The sequence below is a fragment of the Rhinolophus sinicus genome, chromosome 13 (genome assembly GCF_057876585.1).
Source record: "Rhinolophus sinicus isolate RSI-liver-muscle chromosome 13, RSI-T2T, whole genome shotgun sequence".
Classification (NCBI taxonomy): domain Eukaryota; kingdom Metazoa; phylum Chordata; class Mammalia; order Chiroptera; family Rhinolophidae; genus Rhinolophus; species Rhinolophus sinicus.
In genome coordinates, this window is record NC_142513.1 from 63,396,068 (window position 1) to 63,413,028 (window position 16,961).

The window sequence follows — 16,961 nt, forward strand, 5'->3', positions numbered from 1 at the left end:
ATCAACATTATCTATACATCAGTCACCATGGTTTATAATCTTCTTGGCAATATTTATATTAGCATTACTGATGTTTACAATACGGTCAACACTGTTTATTAAAAATCAGTATCATTTATATAACAAAATCAAAGCTCAACAATAAAGTAATGTTGAAAAGATATGTAAATATGCTAATTCCATTTTTAGAATGACAGTGGAGAAAACAAATATGATCATTAACTTGGCCACCATCAGCAGTGAACTTTTATACTGAAATATTTTAGCAATAGTTTAATATCTCGAAAGTTTTTTGTATATATTATTCCTGAAATCCCCAAGTCATATAAGTCTATTCATTACACAAAACCAGAAAAATTTTGATATTGTTAACTTTTATAGCTAAAATACACATTAGCAAAAATGCTAGATGCTTATTAAGTGATATAAAAAGTAATTTCTTCATCAATTTTACCCACATTAAATAGTTCCTTACAGTTATATCTACTATTTCCTATGTGTCTAGGACTCTGCTCTATATTGCAGGAAATTAAAAGACAACGTTAAGATAATGCCTGCGAGGAGCTTCCCATCTCACATGGGCATAAAACAGACGTGAAAGAGTTAGAGAACATCACAAATAACGTAGGATTAAAAGCCGTGGTCATCATTAACAGGGAAAACATGGGCGTAGTTTTCAATAAAAATAAATGTCCTACACTAGGTAAAAGGAGGGAATTTTAAAAAGCAGATGCTATTCTAAACTGAGAAATACTGCAATTATTTTACAGCCTTTTTACTAGCCCTTGTATCATATCAAATATAAGAACACCTCTTATATTTCATTAGTCATCTTACATAAAATCGTACTAAACTGAACATGCATGTTAATGCAAACAAATGTCTAAAAATGCATTCGTAGATCAAATAAGTAAAATAAAATTCAAATGGACTAACAGGTGAAGTACTGGAAATAATAATTTTAAAGAATTATTTTAAATATGAGCAAACTACTCTACAGCTGAATTGCAGGAAGTAAAAGTGGAGCAGGTTGAAAATGATCCTTACTTTCCTCACTATTTTCCTCAAATGAATTACGAGGACACTACTTTAACCAAGTAAACAACAAATAGTGCAAATTGATATCATATGCCTCTAGACATAACGCTAAGAACAATTCTTTCATATCTGTCAAAACTGCATAAGCGAGGGGCTATAAAGTACAGCACAGGGAATATAGTCAGTAGTATTGTGATAACTACCGTGTTTCCCTGAAAATAAGACCTAACCGGAAAATAAGACCTCACCGGAAAATAAGACCTCACCGGAAAATAAGCCCTAGCATGATTTTTCAGGACGACATCCCCTGAACATAAGCCCTAATGCGTCTTTTGGAGCAAAAATTAATATAAGACCCAGTCTTATTTTGGGGGAAACACGGTATGTATGGTGTCATATGGGTACTAAACTCATGGTGAGATCACTTCGTAAACTGTATGTCTAGTCACTGTGTTGTACACTTGAAACTAATATAATATTGTATGTCAACTGTAATTGAAATTTTTAAAAAATTTTTTTAACTGCATAAGCTAAAATGAATAATGAACAAACAAACTGAAGGTCATTGTACAAAAAAAACTGTAATGTATTCTTCAGAGCATTAATGTCGTGAAAAATAAAGATAGGCTGAGTAATTTTTCCGGTTGAAAGATATTAAAGAAACAAAGCCAAATACAATGCGTCATTTTAGATTGGATCCTGTATCAGGTGAAAAAAATCTATGAAGAAATTACTGGGACAATGGGAAAATTTTGAATATGGACTATAAGTTAGATGACAGTATTACATAAATGTCCAATTCCATAAATTTTATAAATATGTGATTATGTAAAAGTTTACTTTTTCTGTGGAGATACATGCTATAGTACTTGAATGTGAATGGTTATGTTTGCACATTACTCTCAAATGTTTAGCATATGGTATGTGTGTGTGACATGTAAATAGAGAGGGAAAAGGCGACAAAATGTTAATCTGTTTATCTACATAAAGGGCGTAGAAGAGTTCATCTTTCTATTGTTGCAACTTTTCTGCAGATTTGAAATTTTTCCCAATAAATTTAAAAATGAAGTAAAAAAATCAGACATTCCAGAATACACTTATCCATTATAAAAATTCAGTAAAAGGAGTTTCAGAGTGTACTACCTGCGTTCTTTCAGCCAGAGGATGGTCACAAGAGTATAATGAGTCTTTGGGTCTGGCTTCTATAATACTGGAAGGTCCATCGCCAAAAAATTCACCTTTCTGTATGCTTTCGTCAGGCAAAAGGCGTACATTTTCTTTATCACTGTCATCCTTTGACCTTAATGCTTCTGTTGAAACTTTTGCCATTACCGCTGCTGATCGTGAACGAACAGGCCTTCCTCTCTGAACAGTCTCCCATCCTTCAGCATCTTTCCGTTCTGTGCAATTGAGGGAGGAAAATAAAGATTTCTTTAAATGATAATTTTCAAAAAGCTGCCAAATAAAAGTACTTCCAACCTAAGTCCATTAAATATAACACACAAACATGCCACTACTTATGATTAAGGTGCAGCATGTGTGTACATACACAATCTCTTTCTCTCTCTCTCTCACTCTCCCTGATCCCTACAACTACACTGTGGGGTATGTATGATTAGCCCTATTTTACAAACAAAACTGATAGTCATATTAAGACTGACTTGAGGCCCCACAATCAGAAAGGACTAATACACATTTATATAGTGTAGTGTGTGCTATTTTAAGTGCTTTACGTACAATAACACTAAATCTTCACAACCACCCTTTGAGTGCTAGCATTCCCATTTTATCAGTAAGGAAACTGAGACAAACAGAGGTTCAGTAATTTGACCAAGGTCACATACTTAGTAAATTTTCCAAGATGCCACTTGGTTCTGGTGTCCATGCCCCAATGGCTAAATAAAACTGCCACTCCATTTCTCAAAGTCGCAACACAGGGCTAGCTCCAAAGTCCAAGTTCTTTCCTCTATCCCACTACTAACAACATACCTTAACGTAGGAAAAAAAACCTCTTTCAATAATAAGATTATAGAATGTTTGTTGAACTATCATAGTTCAATATTTCACCACACACACCAGGAAACTGAGGGCCTGGCACACAGCCTAACAGCCTAAAATAAAGAAGAATTTTCTACTAAAATGTTTCCAAATGTCACAACCTGAGTTATGGATGCATACCACGAAGTACCTAGCCACAATTTTTACATTACATCAAAATCAATATGAAGACTTCCAGTTCTGTGTGGTCAAGATGGAACAGCCCCACTTCATTTCTACGTCCTCCCTTTACAACTTCCAACGCGGGACAGAACACACAAATCAGCACAGCAAGGGATCAAGAGGCAGGAAGAAGTCAGTGGACTGCCTAGGGACGGTGGGACTCGAAAAGCAGCAGGGCAGCGCACCGTTCCCCGGGCGTTCTGTGGCTTCCTATACATTCCAGACAGGGCACTGCAGAAACCTGCATACCCGAAGGACCAACAGGCAAAGACGAAACAGGCATCAGCAAAACCTGAGTGGCCCATCAAAACAGGAAACACTTCTGGAAAAATTCTATTCCAGTCATACATCAGTGTAAACCGTCCTTTACCACCTTCACCTCCACGCACCCTGGTTTCAAGAGGTGCAAGCAGGGAGCACCACCCATTAGCAGAAACAGATGGTAGTCGAATTCCCCCCCCAAAATCAGTGTCAACGAAGTCAAATGGCGAGCTGAGCCTCCACCTCCAACAGGCATTAACCAGGCTAAACAAGGCCCCAGATAGTGAAGTTATGGGCACTCCACTGTCCCCCACCCCACAGTCGGTGAGGACAAGTGGGAAGCTGAGCAGCAATGACACTGAATGAGGCCACGTGAGTCAGAAGTAACCAGTAGACACTGGTCCTCCCTAGCCCAGTGCCAGTAGGGTCTAACGGTGAGCAGTCCCTACCTCCATTCAGCAAGGACACAGTATAAACGGGGACTAGTCAGTATTGCCCTCCCCTCCCTCAGTGTCCAAAGGTCCCTGCAGAAAGCGGAGCTTCCATCCTCACCAGCATCAATGTGGTAAAACAAAGTGGTGGGAGGTAGATTTACTCAGCCTGGGACCCCACTTCCCTTAGGTCAGCAGCGTCCAGCAGGGAGCTAAGATTCCACCCCACCCTACAGCACCAAGATGATGAGTCAGTCCTCCCTTCTCTCTGCCTCTCTCTGGTGTCAGTGGGACCCAGAGGAGAGCTGAGCTTACACCAACAGTAACTGCCAAGGAAGTGAGGAAAGGTGGTGTCCCACATTTCCTGGATAGGTGTCACAGAGACCAAGAACGGTGTCTCAGGGATCTGTGGGCCAATCACAAGAGGTATCATTGTGTCATCAGAGTCCCAGAAGGAGGGGAGAGAGTGTAGGGCTAAAAAAGTATTTACAGAAAAAACGGCTGAAAACTTCCCAAACTTAGTGAAAGGCATAAAGCTACAGATTCAAGAAACTATAAAACAAATCCTAGGAAACTCATGCAAACACACATAAAAATTTTAGGAAACACAAAAGAAAAATCTTTCCAAGGGCCGGCCCGGTGGCTCAGGCAGTTAGAGCTCCATGCTCCTAACTCCAAAGGCTGCCGGTTCCATTCCCACATGGGCCAGTGGGCTCTCAACCACAAGGTTGCCAGTTCAATTCCTCGAGTCCCGCAAGGGATGGTGGGCAGCGCCCCCTGGAAGTAAAATTGAACACGGCACCTTGAGCTGAGCTGCCGCTGAGCTCCCGGGTGGCTCAGTTGGTTGGAGCACGTCCTCTCAACCACAAGGTTGCCGGTTCGACTCCCGCAAGGGATGGTGGGCTGCGCCCCCTGCAACTAGCAACGGCAACTGGACCTGGAGCGAGATGCGCCCTCCACAACTAAGACTGAAAGAACAACAACTTGAAGCTGAACAGAACCCTCCACAACTGAGATTGAGGGGACAACAACTTGACTTGGAGAAAAGTCCTGAAAGTGCACACTGTTCCCCAATAAAAAAAAAAAAAGTCCTGTTCCCCTTCCCCAATAAAACAAACAAACAAACAAACAAACAAACAAACAAAAAAATCTTTCCAACCGATGGCTAGACAATGAGTTCTTAGACCGACACCCAAAACATGATCCATAAAGAGAAGACCTCATGGACCTCATTGAAACTGACAATTTGTCCTCTGCAAAAGACTTTGTGAGGAGAATGAAAAGACAAACAACAAACTGGTAGAAAACATCCAACAAAGGACTGTGTCTAAAATATATGGAGAATTCTCAAAAGTCAACAATATTATTACAAACAATCCAACTAGAAAATGGGCAAAAGAAATGAATAACCATTACAATGAAGAGTATAAACAAATGGCAAGTAAGGAATAAGAGCAATTAAACATCATTAGCCATTAGAGAAATGCAAAAACCACAATGAGATATCACTATCTACCTATCAGGTAGAGATCAGAACGGCTAAAATCTAGTGATAATGCTATATGCTAATAAGGGATGGGGGAGTGTGGGATTAGAGAGGTGTTAAATCAAGGGCATGAGGTTTTTGTTTTTTTTCTTTCCAGTTTTATTGATATATAATGGACATATAACATTGTATTAGCTTAAGGTATACAACACAATGTCTGATATAAGTATATGTGAAATAATTACCAAAATAAGTAGTTAACACCCATCACCTCACAGTTGCCAGTTTTTTTTCCTTTTGCAAACTACAGTCACCATGCTGTGCAGTCTATCTGCAGAACTTATGGGAGTTTCTACCTTTTTATCACCTTCTCCCATTTCTCCCACCCCCACCTCTCGCAACCACCGACCTGTGGTTTCTAAGAATTCCTTTTTTTTTTTTTAAGACTCCACATATAAGTGAGACCACACAGTATTTGTCTTTCCCTGACTTATTTCACTTAACATACGTGTCATTCCCTCGAAGTCCATCTATGTAGTTGCAAATGGCAGGACTTCCATTTTTATGGCTGAATAACAATTCATTATGTGTACGTGTGTGTGCATGTATGTGCGCACGAGGGTGCACATACACAACTGTTTTATCCAGTCACCCATCAATGGATACTTAGGTTGATTCCATGTCTTGGCTGTTGTAAATACTGCTGTAATAAACATGGTGGTACAGCTATATCTTTGGGACAGTGATTTTGTGTCCTTTGGATATATACCCGCATCATATGGTTGCTCTATTTTAATTTTTTGAGGTACCTCCATACTCTGTCCACAGTGGCGGCACCAATCTGCAATCCCACCAATAGAGCACAAGGGTTCCCTTTTCTCCACATCCTCACCAGCACTTGTTAACTCGTCTTTTGGATGACAGCCATTCTGACAGGTGTGAGGTGACATCTCATTCTGGTTTTGATTTGCATTTTCCCGATGATTAGTGATTTGAACACTTTTTCATGCACCTGTGACCATCTGGATATCTTCTTTGACAAATGTCTGTTCATTCAGTTCCTCTATTTCTTAATTGACTTGTTTGTTTTTTGCTATTGAGTCATACAAGTTCTTTATGTATTTTTTGGATATCAGGGGTAATATCCAAAATTTAAATTATCATATAATTTGCAATAATTGTCTTCCATTCTGTAGGTTATCTTTTCATTCTGTTGGTCTTCCCTGCTGTGCAGGTTTTAGACTCATGGCATCCCACTTTTTTATTTTTGCTTTTCTTGCCTTTGACTTTAATGTCAAATACAAAAAAATCATTGCGAAGATATTTCTTTTGGAGGTGATGAAAATATTCCATAAGTGACTGGGGTTATGGTTGCATATATCGGTGAATACACTAAAAGTAGATGAACTGTATACTTTAAATTAGTGAATTGTATGGTATATGAATCGTATCTCAACCAAGGTTGTGTAAAAAAATTATGATGAAATAAGCTGATTCCTGAAGCTTATTTTTGAAAAACTACAAATCTACATTACTGTGTAAAGTATTTTTTCTTTTTTTGTGTGTCACAGACCATACCATCACATGATTCACTAATGAGAAGGAATTTTATTTCAAGGGAAAAACAAAAAACACTCATTCTTGCAAATTATTATCCTGTTTTTTAAAATAAAATGACTGTGTCAAATTTTTTATATTAGATGTTAAAATAAAGATTACACAGAACCTGTAATATTTTACTTCAAATGTCTGGATTTTGAAATCTCTAAGGGGAATTTATGTTTAAATTTGTTTTGTGGTTTTTTAAACTTTTTATTATGGGGATTTTCAAATACACAATATAGAAAAAGATAGTATTATGAACCCCATGTTCCAATAATCCAGCTTTAATAGTTATCAACATTCTTCTACTCTTATTTCATTTATTTCTGCTTCCTTATTGTTTTTTTGAAATATTTTAAAGCAAATCCTAGACATATCATTTCTCCCATAAATATTCAGTATGTGTCTTTAATAGTAATTTTTTAAAAAGCTAACAATATGGCTATGGTAAACAATAAAATTATTAATACCTTAAGTAACGTACTATCTAGTCTGTATCTAATTTTCATCCACGTGTAACTTTTTAAAAATTTAGTACATAACAATGTTATTCATTTCTGCTTTTTCCTTTAAATATATACATGAAAAATTACAAAATCAACCGTTTAAACCTGCACATACCAAAAAAAACAACAAAAAAACTGACCTATGAAATTAAGTTTGAAAAAAGATTTTAGTTTCCAGCTAATTTAAGTGGCTCACTCTTAGAAGCACTGTGATTAATAACTTTACTTTTTCAAGGAAAGATTTAACACCCCTCTTTGAAAGAAATACTGCCTAAAACCTGGACCTAATCCATTAACCAATAAGATGGCCAACAGAAACATAAAAGGAAAAACAGAAATAACTGAAGCAAGTCAAGAGGAGTATAAAAACAGTATCAAAACAGAAACTACAACAGGTCTCTGGACACTAAGAAATTAGTTATGGACAGGTAACATTTTTAATGAATCTGTAGTAGAAACGCTGTTGAAAAATTATTCCCCTAATGAAGAATATTTGTTGAGACCAGCAAATCATACAATTATAAACCATTAGAGAGCTTCTAAATACTTAGAATAATCTTAGAAGTGCACAAAACTAAAAATTGTATTTCATATAGTTTTCACTCTCCATTACTTGCACAACTTTTTAAAGTTTACAAATGTCATTAATAAAGCATCACTAAATTCAAGTCAATACAACCAGTGATTGAAAACCACTGGAATGATCCCAACTTGACTGTGATTCGTTATCATTTTTATTTAGCATTGTGTTTAATTCACTAACATTTTATTTAGTGTCTTTACAACAATGTTTAAGAGAAATGTTCTGTTTTATTTTAATAACCTTGTTAGGTTTTGATACTAAGGTTACGCTAGCATTATAAAATGAACTCCACTTTTTTATTCCCAGGAAGAGTTTGGTAAGATTGATGTTATTTTTACCTTAAATTTGGGGAAGAATTCACACGGAAAGCCTTACTACCTGGCCTTTTTTTTGTTAAAAAATGTTTAATAATAGACTCACATTTTTTAATACTTGTAAATTTTTCTAATTCTTACTACGCAAGTTTTGGTCCATTGTGTTTTTCAAAGAATTTGTCAATTTCTTCTCTTTCTAAATTTAGTATATAATATTGTTCATAATATCCTATTATCTTTTTAATATCTGTGGGATGTCTACAAATGCCCCTATTCCATTCCTGGCATTACACCTTGTCTCTTCTTTTTCTTCATCAGTATTACTAGAGGTCTGTTAAGCTTATTAGTCTATTTGAAGAACAACCTTTAGGGCTTTGTTGATTTTCTCTATTCTTACCTATATATTTTCCTTCCTTCTATGTTCCCTGGGTTTAAGTGGTTGTTCTGTTATACCTTCTTGGGATGGACAAACTGTGAATTGTTGGTTTTCTTCTTTCCTAATATGTGCGACTGAGGCTAGAAATTTTCCTCAGAGCATAGCTTTATCTTAATCCCACCAGATTTTAAATGTTCATTTTCATTCAATTCACATTTTCTAAATTTCATTGTGATTTCTTCTGACTCATGATTATTAGATAATATATTCTAAAATTCCAAAAATTTGAGAACTGTATGGCTTTTTGTAACTGATTTGTAACTTAATTCCGCTGTGTTCAGAGAGACTGAATGAGTTCAATCATCTGAAATTTGTTGAAACTTGTTTAATGCCTTAACGTGTCAATTTTCCTAAATGTTCCGTGTGTGTTTGAATATGTGTTATAGGGAAAACCATGACAATGTAGCCTGTATCACATGTAACCGTCTTTCCTCCAAATACAACTAGAAAAGCTAGACAAAATATATAAATGAACTGTTTAAAGGCACTGGAAAGCAACCAGTACAGGCAAGATTTGAGGAACTACGCTCCCTGAGAAAAGGGGAGGACAACAGCATGAGATTCACATTCACCGCGGAATTTTCCCTAAAGACATCTGGAATTCACAGTGCAGGAGAAGTGAGCCCTCACAGAAACCAGCAGTCCTGTCTGGCTGAGACAACTATTGGAGTTCAATGAGTCTAAAGCAACTGGGACTTCAGGGGCAAAAATGTTGGAGGGGGGAACTGCAGGAAAGTGAGCCAAAAAGTCTGCATTCAATCTTCCCTTAAGAAGTCTGACAACTGCTAAGCTTTGCATATACAAGGGCAAGATTCCAAGACACCCAGCAGAAAGCAGCAGCTGTGATGCTAATGAGCTAAGCAGATCCTGTAGCAACTGTATAGAGCTGAGGACACAGAAGTTGGCAAACAGGAATGTAGTGGCCTTGGCAAATAACCCAGGTTTTCAGCTGACACCCGAAAAGAATAAAGACCAAACTAAAACATATCAAGTTTAATAAAACCTCAAACCAAACCTTGACAGAATTAAGGGGATATGCTTGTACTGTATCTTCTTGCCAAAAGAAAACTCAAATATTTTTAGAAGGAGCCTCTATAATTTTTAATACACCATGTTAAACATTTAACTAAGTATTAAGTGGCAGGCTATAAAACAGGATCAAATAACTGAAAATTCCTCAAAAATGTTTTTAAAGTAACAAATCTACAGGTAGTTCAGGTATTTTACTTTTTGGATATCGACTTCAAAATATAGTCATTATTAATACAGTCAAGAAAATGTGAATCAGACATAGAACAGAGGACTGGTGGACTAAAAGACATTTCAGTCAAGTTTCTAGATTGAAGGTTGCTGGACTTATCAGGGTGATCACTTCTTTAGGTACATAAATGTTGAACAGCTATGATGTACCTGTGAAACTCATATAATATTGTATTTTAGCTATGGTTTTAATAAAAATCTTTAAAAATTTTAAAATATTAACCCCCACCAAAAAAAAGTTTCCAGACTGAAACATCAAAAGAAAAAATGGAAAAGAAGAAGCATTATTTGTTAGACATATCAATTGTGTGAATTTCATTAATCAGGTTGTTTATTTTGTATCATCACTGATTTCTGTCTACTTGTACTATTAGTTGTTGGGACAGTTATGTTAAAATCTCCCACCATGAGTATAGATTTTTCAATTTTCCTCCTCATTTGTCAGTTTTTGCTTTATATGTTTTAAAGATGTATTTGTACACATAAATTTAGATTTATTTTATCTCTCTGCTGAAATGACCCTTTAAAATTTTTTTTAAATCTCTCTTTAAAATGTTCCTTCTTTCTCTACTTTTGTCTATTTTGTCTGGTATTAGAGCAACACCAGCTTTGATTTGAATAGATTACGCATGGAATATATTGTCCTGTCTTTTTCTTTTGACTTTTCAGTATCTTCATATTGAAGGTGTATGTCTTGTAAGCACAATATAGTTGGGCTTTATTTTTAAAGGAGTCTTACGATCTTTGTTGTTAAATATTAATATTTAGACCACTTACACATAATATTGGGATAAATTTGCATTTACTTCTACCATTTTATACTTTGTTTTGATGTGTCTCATTTGTTGTGTTTCTTTGTTCTCATTTCTTGCCTTCTTTTGGATTAATAAAAAAAGTCATATTACTAGTTAAACATTCTCCTACTTTTCCCTGTCGTTTTTAGAATTTATAACATCCTTTGCTTACAATGTGTAATACAAAGTATTACTTTTGTAACTTCACACACAATGCTAGGACCCTAAAAAACAAAAACTCTACTTATTCCTCTCCTATCTTTCGGAATTTTTTTTTTTCAAAAGCTTATATTTTAGTCTTTTGTTTTTTTTTTAATTGGGGAATACTGGGGCACAGTGTTTCCCTAGGGTCCATCGGCTCCAAGTCGTTGACCTTTAATCTTGTGGAGGGCGCAGCTCACTGGCCCATGTGGGAATTGAACCCGCAGCACTGTTGTTCAAAGATCGAGCTCTAACCAGCTGAGTCATCCAGCCGGACGTGTCTTTTGGATTTTTGTCATAAGTTTTTATATTACCTATAGCTCATATTCTACATATGTCTACAGATATCTACTAGACATGACATTATGTGTCGCAGTCAATGTTACCCACATGTTTACCGCTAGGCTTCTCATTCCTTTGTGTGTCTCCAAGTTTCCTTCCATCTGGGATCATTCTCCTCCCACCTTAAAAGCTCTCTGTAGCATTTACTTTAGTGTATAATTCTCTCAAGTTTTATTTATCTGGGTTTCTCTTTATTTCACCTTCACTTTTAAAGGCTATTTTTACTGGATATACAATTGTATACTGTCAGTTATTTTCTTTCAGCGTCTTAATCGTGTCACTCCACTGTCATGTGGTTTCCATCATCTATTGGCATTTTCTTGCTCCTTTGAAAATAGGCTTTTTTTTTTTTTCTTTTTAGTTCCAACTACTTGTAAAATTTTTCTCTTTGATTTTTAGTGTATTGCATGTAAATGAGATTTGTTTTGTATTTTTCCTGCTTGGGGTTTACAGTGCTTCTTGACTAGAAGACTATGTCTTTCCACACTTTGAGCAAATTCTCACTGATTATCTATTCAAATGCTGCTTTTGCACCATTTCACTGCATCCCTCAGACTCCTGTAAAGGTGTGCCTCTCGTGCTCTCCTCTGTAGTTTCCCATTTCTTTTTTTCCATGATTTAGCCTCAATATATTCTAAGAATGAATTCAACCTCAACTCTCCTACATTTCAAATCTCATCTTACTATATGCAAACACATCATATGGTTTAGGAATTTATCTTCTGGGATTCTTCTCTTCCAGAGCACAGTGACCACCATAACCCTCTGGACCTGGTATACGGCCAGCACCGTGGGATTACCACCACAAAATGACTCCCTCTGATTTATAGATGATGTAATACAGAATTGTACACCTGAAATCTATGTAATTTTACTAACAATTGTCACCCCAATAAATTAAAAAAAAAAAAAAGACTCCCTCTGCCTCGCTTCTGTGCTGGTTCCCTCCAATATTGACTGGGTCCCTCCAACAGTGACTGGGTCCATGGAGGTAAAACAAATTTTTGAGATCTTGTATGTTTGAAATGTCTTTAATCTACTCTTACATTTAAAAAACAATTTTGCTGGACATAGACTTTTAAATTGGAAATTAATTTTGAAGACATTGCTCACTTTTCTTGTGGCTTCTAGTGATAGTCTGGCAAAAGCAGATGCCATTCTGATTCTTGGTCATTTGAATACAAACTGATTATTTTCTCTAATTTTTTAGAGCCTCTCATCATCTGTAGTATTCATAAATTTCCCAGCATGATTTATGTCACTCTATTTTCATCCATTATACTTAAAGAGCTATTTTGGTGTAAAGAGTCATAGGAGTTATTTCCTTTCATTATCTCCGTAATGAGATCTCCTTTTCTCTCTTTCTTTTTCTATGATCCTTGTGATTCAAATACTACATATTACCATCATCTATGTTTTTCTAACAGGCCCCAAATTTGGCACCTGAAAACACTAACCGTGTAATGTCAACACAATTCTTTGAGGCAGGACTCTGAGGAGTGCTGTGTGGGTACGCTCATCTCATCTCAGCGTGGCGTCGGCAAGGGCACTCACCGTTAGTGACGGCTTCACCAAATGCCTGACGCCTTGGCACTATCTGTTGGCTGAGACAACTAGGTGTTCCTCCTCGTGGCATGTTTCTCTTCACATGGTGTCTCATTACTAGTGGCCTATCCTAGGCTTCCCTACAGGGAAGCTGGCTTCCAATAAGGAGAAAACAGAAGGTACAAACGCCTCTTAAAGGGTTAGGCTGGGAATGTACCTAACATCCTCGTCACATTCTCCTGATCATATCAAGTCACAGGGCCAGCCAAAGATTCAAGGTAACGGAAAACACACTCGACTACTTGACAGTGGTGTGCCGCGTATGCACAGGGAGGGAAGAAATTATTGGCACCCCTCTTTACAGACTATCTGGCTTCAGATTGCCCAACTACGAGACACTCATCCAATTACAGTATCAGCCTCAAAGACCAATATCTCATGATCTATAGCAGATGTGGGATGCGTTCCTCGGCTGTGGGCTCTCTTCATCTGGAAACCTGGCGTTCAGTGGGATAAGAGGGCTTGAAATGCAAGTGAGGATAAGGGATCTCTACATTATCTTCATATGGCCATACCTTTTCACTTAATCTCCTTGTTTTTAAATACAGTACTCCCACCTTCCAATATGCCTGGGTCCAATTCCATCTTTTTTAACCTTCTCTAGAGAAGAAAGCTCCAATATTCTACTTGAGTGAGGGGGATATAGTCATCCTACTATTGAGAGTTAAGGGGATGTGGGTAGATTTCAGGATGCTTCTTACATACAAGTATAGCCTCTACCTTTATCTGATCCTTTTGGGAATTCTGTGGAACACAACAGTTTGCCCAACTCTCTGTGCTTAGGATTCAGTTAGCTTAGTCAGATGTCACCACTGGTCTTTGTTCTTTCTAACTTCCCAAATTTTGTTCATATCATCTCTTCTCTCTCTTTTTCCTTAAGGCCTATTTTTTAATCTTGTTATTTCACTTTAGTTGAGTTTAGGGAAAGAGCAAAGTAAAAGCATGTGCTTAATCTTTAACAAAAATGATTTTATAGTATATCATTACAAACTTCAGTACTATAGATACTGTCACTATGAGTGTCTTAAGATATATACCACACCTGTGTATCAAAACCCCGAAACTGAAGACCAAAGTGGATGGAAGCAAAATTTCCTGCTGCATTAACAAAGGTATTTTTAAGCCCCATTATATACAAGATCTGCCATTTCACCTCAATCAAATGGTCACACTCGTGAATTATCTGCGAGTACTGCTTTAAACAAAACCATGATATGTGCTAATGCCATGATTCTTTAAGGGTTTTTGTAATTTTGATTCTTTAACATACTTCTCTCAGACTGTTTTCAAGATACAGAAACTAAACTTTATGATTCCACATTTTCGTACCTTTTCCTAAGAGTAAGTATTGATGCCTATTTTCAATTTTCTACTTTTTAGTCTTTATAGAGAAAGGAAGAGGAATATATTGGGTAAAAGTAAGGAATATTATTTGAAATCAGTGCATACAATGTACTGAAACCAAAGTGGAAAAACAAAACATAACAAAAAATCCATAATCTAAAGGTGAAAATGTCTCTGTTACATCCAATAAAACATTTCTTTCTGAACTAAAAAAAGCACCAAAGGGATCTTTCATTGAAGAAAAAAAAGCAGTATTTTTAAGTTGCTCCTTAATTCACAAGAAATTCATTATTACTTACTATCATCCTAAAATCTAAGCCTTATTCTTAGATATATTAAAAAAAATCCACTCTGGATTTCTATATAAAACCATTTTATGAAGGAAATTTTTATGGCATAAATTCCAAGTGGACCCTCAGAATAATAGCCCTTCTATTTATTTGAACCGCTTCATTATTCTGATGTATACAAAACAGATGTGTAAGCAAAGACAAACACAGAATATTATTTTAGTACCAAAATATCATTTAAATATTAATGAAATAGTGGCTCGTACTTATAAGTATTTACTACATAGAGAATGATCTAGCCTATTTTTTTCTATTTTAAGTCAAAGGAGTCATAAAGGACCTACCTTATAAATGAACTGACAGAAGAATTCATTCTCCTTGAAGTTTACACAGGGCAAACCAGAGACTAGAATGACCTCCATAAGCTTTCATATGTTTTTTTTAAGATTATTTTATGGTTTTAACTAGTGCAAATTATCATATAAATGATGCACAAAGCTAAATGTATAATGCTATTAGCACCAATGTCAACTGAAATGAATACTTCCAGATATATCCACCTGTCTACTTCACAAGAAGGATGATTCAAAGTCACTTGCCATTTTTGCAGGAAGTCTTCTGTACTGTCACTGGTGGGCAAGTAGGGACAGGTGCCACATCTGAAGAAGCAGTAGAGCCTGTGTGATGAGCCTTTACCTTGTCAGCCCAACTGACACCGGTGGGAGCCAGACGAGGAGCAGCCACTGTGACAGGTGAACCCCTAGGCATAAAATGGCTGTGTTAATACATCAAACATAAAAGTGAAGTTTTAAATATACATAGACTACATCTAAGTATTAAATGAATTTGTGTGTGTATGTATGTATTCACAAATATGGAGAAACATACTACCATAGCAACTTAAGGCAAATATATTCATACATTTTTCTTGGTCCAACACTTAATTTAATACAGCGTAACATACGGGATCAAAGATAACATAGAGACTCTCATTAGTTCAGCTTAAAAAACTTTCAGTTAAATTGGGAATCTTAAAAAATACGCATATACCTTAAACTTTTTATTTTCATTTAAAACTCACACCTTTTAATGACGTGCATATGCATTAATTTGCCAATCTATTGACAGACACTATTAAAAGAGAGTTTTTCTGTGTGTATACGTCTTATATGAAACACAAGCTTGATGCCTCATTGACAATGTCCAGTTTCAGTTTCTGTAAAATCGAGTGAGACTTTAGTGACACCTATCAAAAAATCTAAGTGTAAAATCCTTCCTAACTTTAATAATATTTTCTCCAATCTTTCATAGTTGTTCTATCCACTCCTCATTTGACAGCAAAACTTTATTTTAATAGTTTACACCTTTATCAAAGCTTTTCAAAAACTTGTCTTAGTTTTCATAGGAACAATAACTCTTTCTAAACTCAATTTTATTGGCTTACTTAATATTTAAATTATGAGTTAAAATAATGAAGACAACTTGACTAAACAAGTTTGGTAACTAACTACAAATTCTGAGTAAGCATCTAACTTGGCAAGTAACAGCAGAAGTGAGCAGGTATACTAAAGTTAGTCTCTGAGCCCCCATCTTTCAGCACGCTGGGAAAAACAGTATGTCTCATCTCACTATGATAATAAAGAGTGTCAATTAAGCCAACAGTACGAGCAGACAGAGATCAGTACGAGGACTTGTATGCAGTACGAGTACCATGTATGCATTAAAGGCTCCCAGGATTAAAACGAACCATACACTGTACAACACTCTGAACCACACACCAATGGAATGTACTACAAAGGAACTTCCCTTAAAATCATACTTGAATACACTTGAATGTACTCCACTAAAGTCAAATATTGTAAGGTTCCAAAGTCCATCAACTTTCACACCTAAGGTAATACTACTATCTGATAATCTCATTTGAATGCAAAAATTTGGTTCTAGTGAAAAACGCTTAATGAAGTCTAAGTGCCAGTGCAATGCTAAGTGCTTGGGATACAGAAGATATGACAAAGATCTAGCCATAAAGAATGTCATAGTATAAGTACAAAGATTTCAATATTTAAAAAAGTATAACACAATACAAATGTAATATTAATTCAAGTATATGCAAGGTTCAGTAGTGACAAAAGATGAAAATGACTGTGGCATGATGGGGGAAAGAATGTTTCACCAAATACAGAAAATCAATAAAGAGAAAGTAACTATAAAAAGAACTACATAGATGTTCTGGAGTTGAAAAGTGCAA

General features: G+C 36.1%; 1 protein-coding gene across 26 annotated transcripts in view; it reads right to left on the minus strand.

Annotated features, from left to right (window-relative positions):
* Positions 1 to 16,961, minus strand: part of SCAPER (S-phase cyclin A associated protein in the ER) — a 220,490-nt gene that overhangs the window by 166,484 nt on the left and 37,045 nt on the right. For all 26 annotated transcript variants that reach the window (XM_088789438.1, XM_088789431.1, XM_088789429.1 and 23 more), the window contains 2 exons: positions 15,313 to 15,473; positions 2,182 to 2,438 (listed from right to left, as the gene is read on the minus strand). In XM_088789438.1, the coding sequence (XP_088645564.1) occupies positions 2,182 to 2,438; positions 15,313 to 15,473 (418 nt within the window). The remainder of the gene's footprint in view (positions 1 to 2,181; positions 2,439 to 15,312; positions 15,474 to 16,961) is intronic.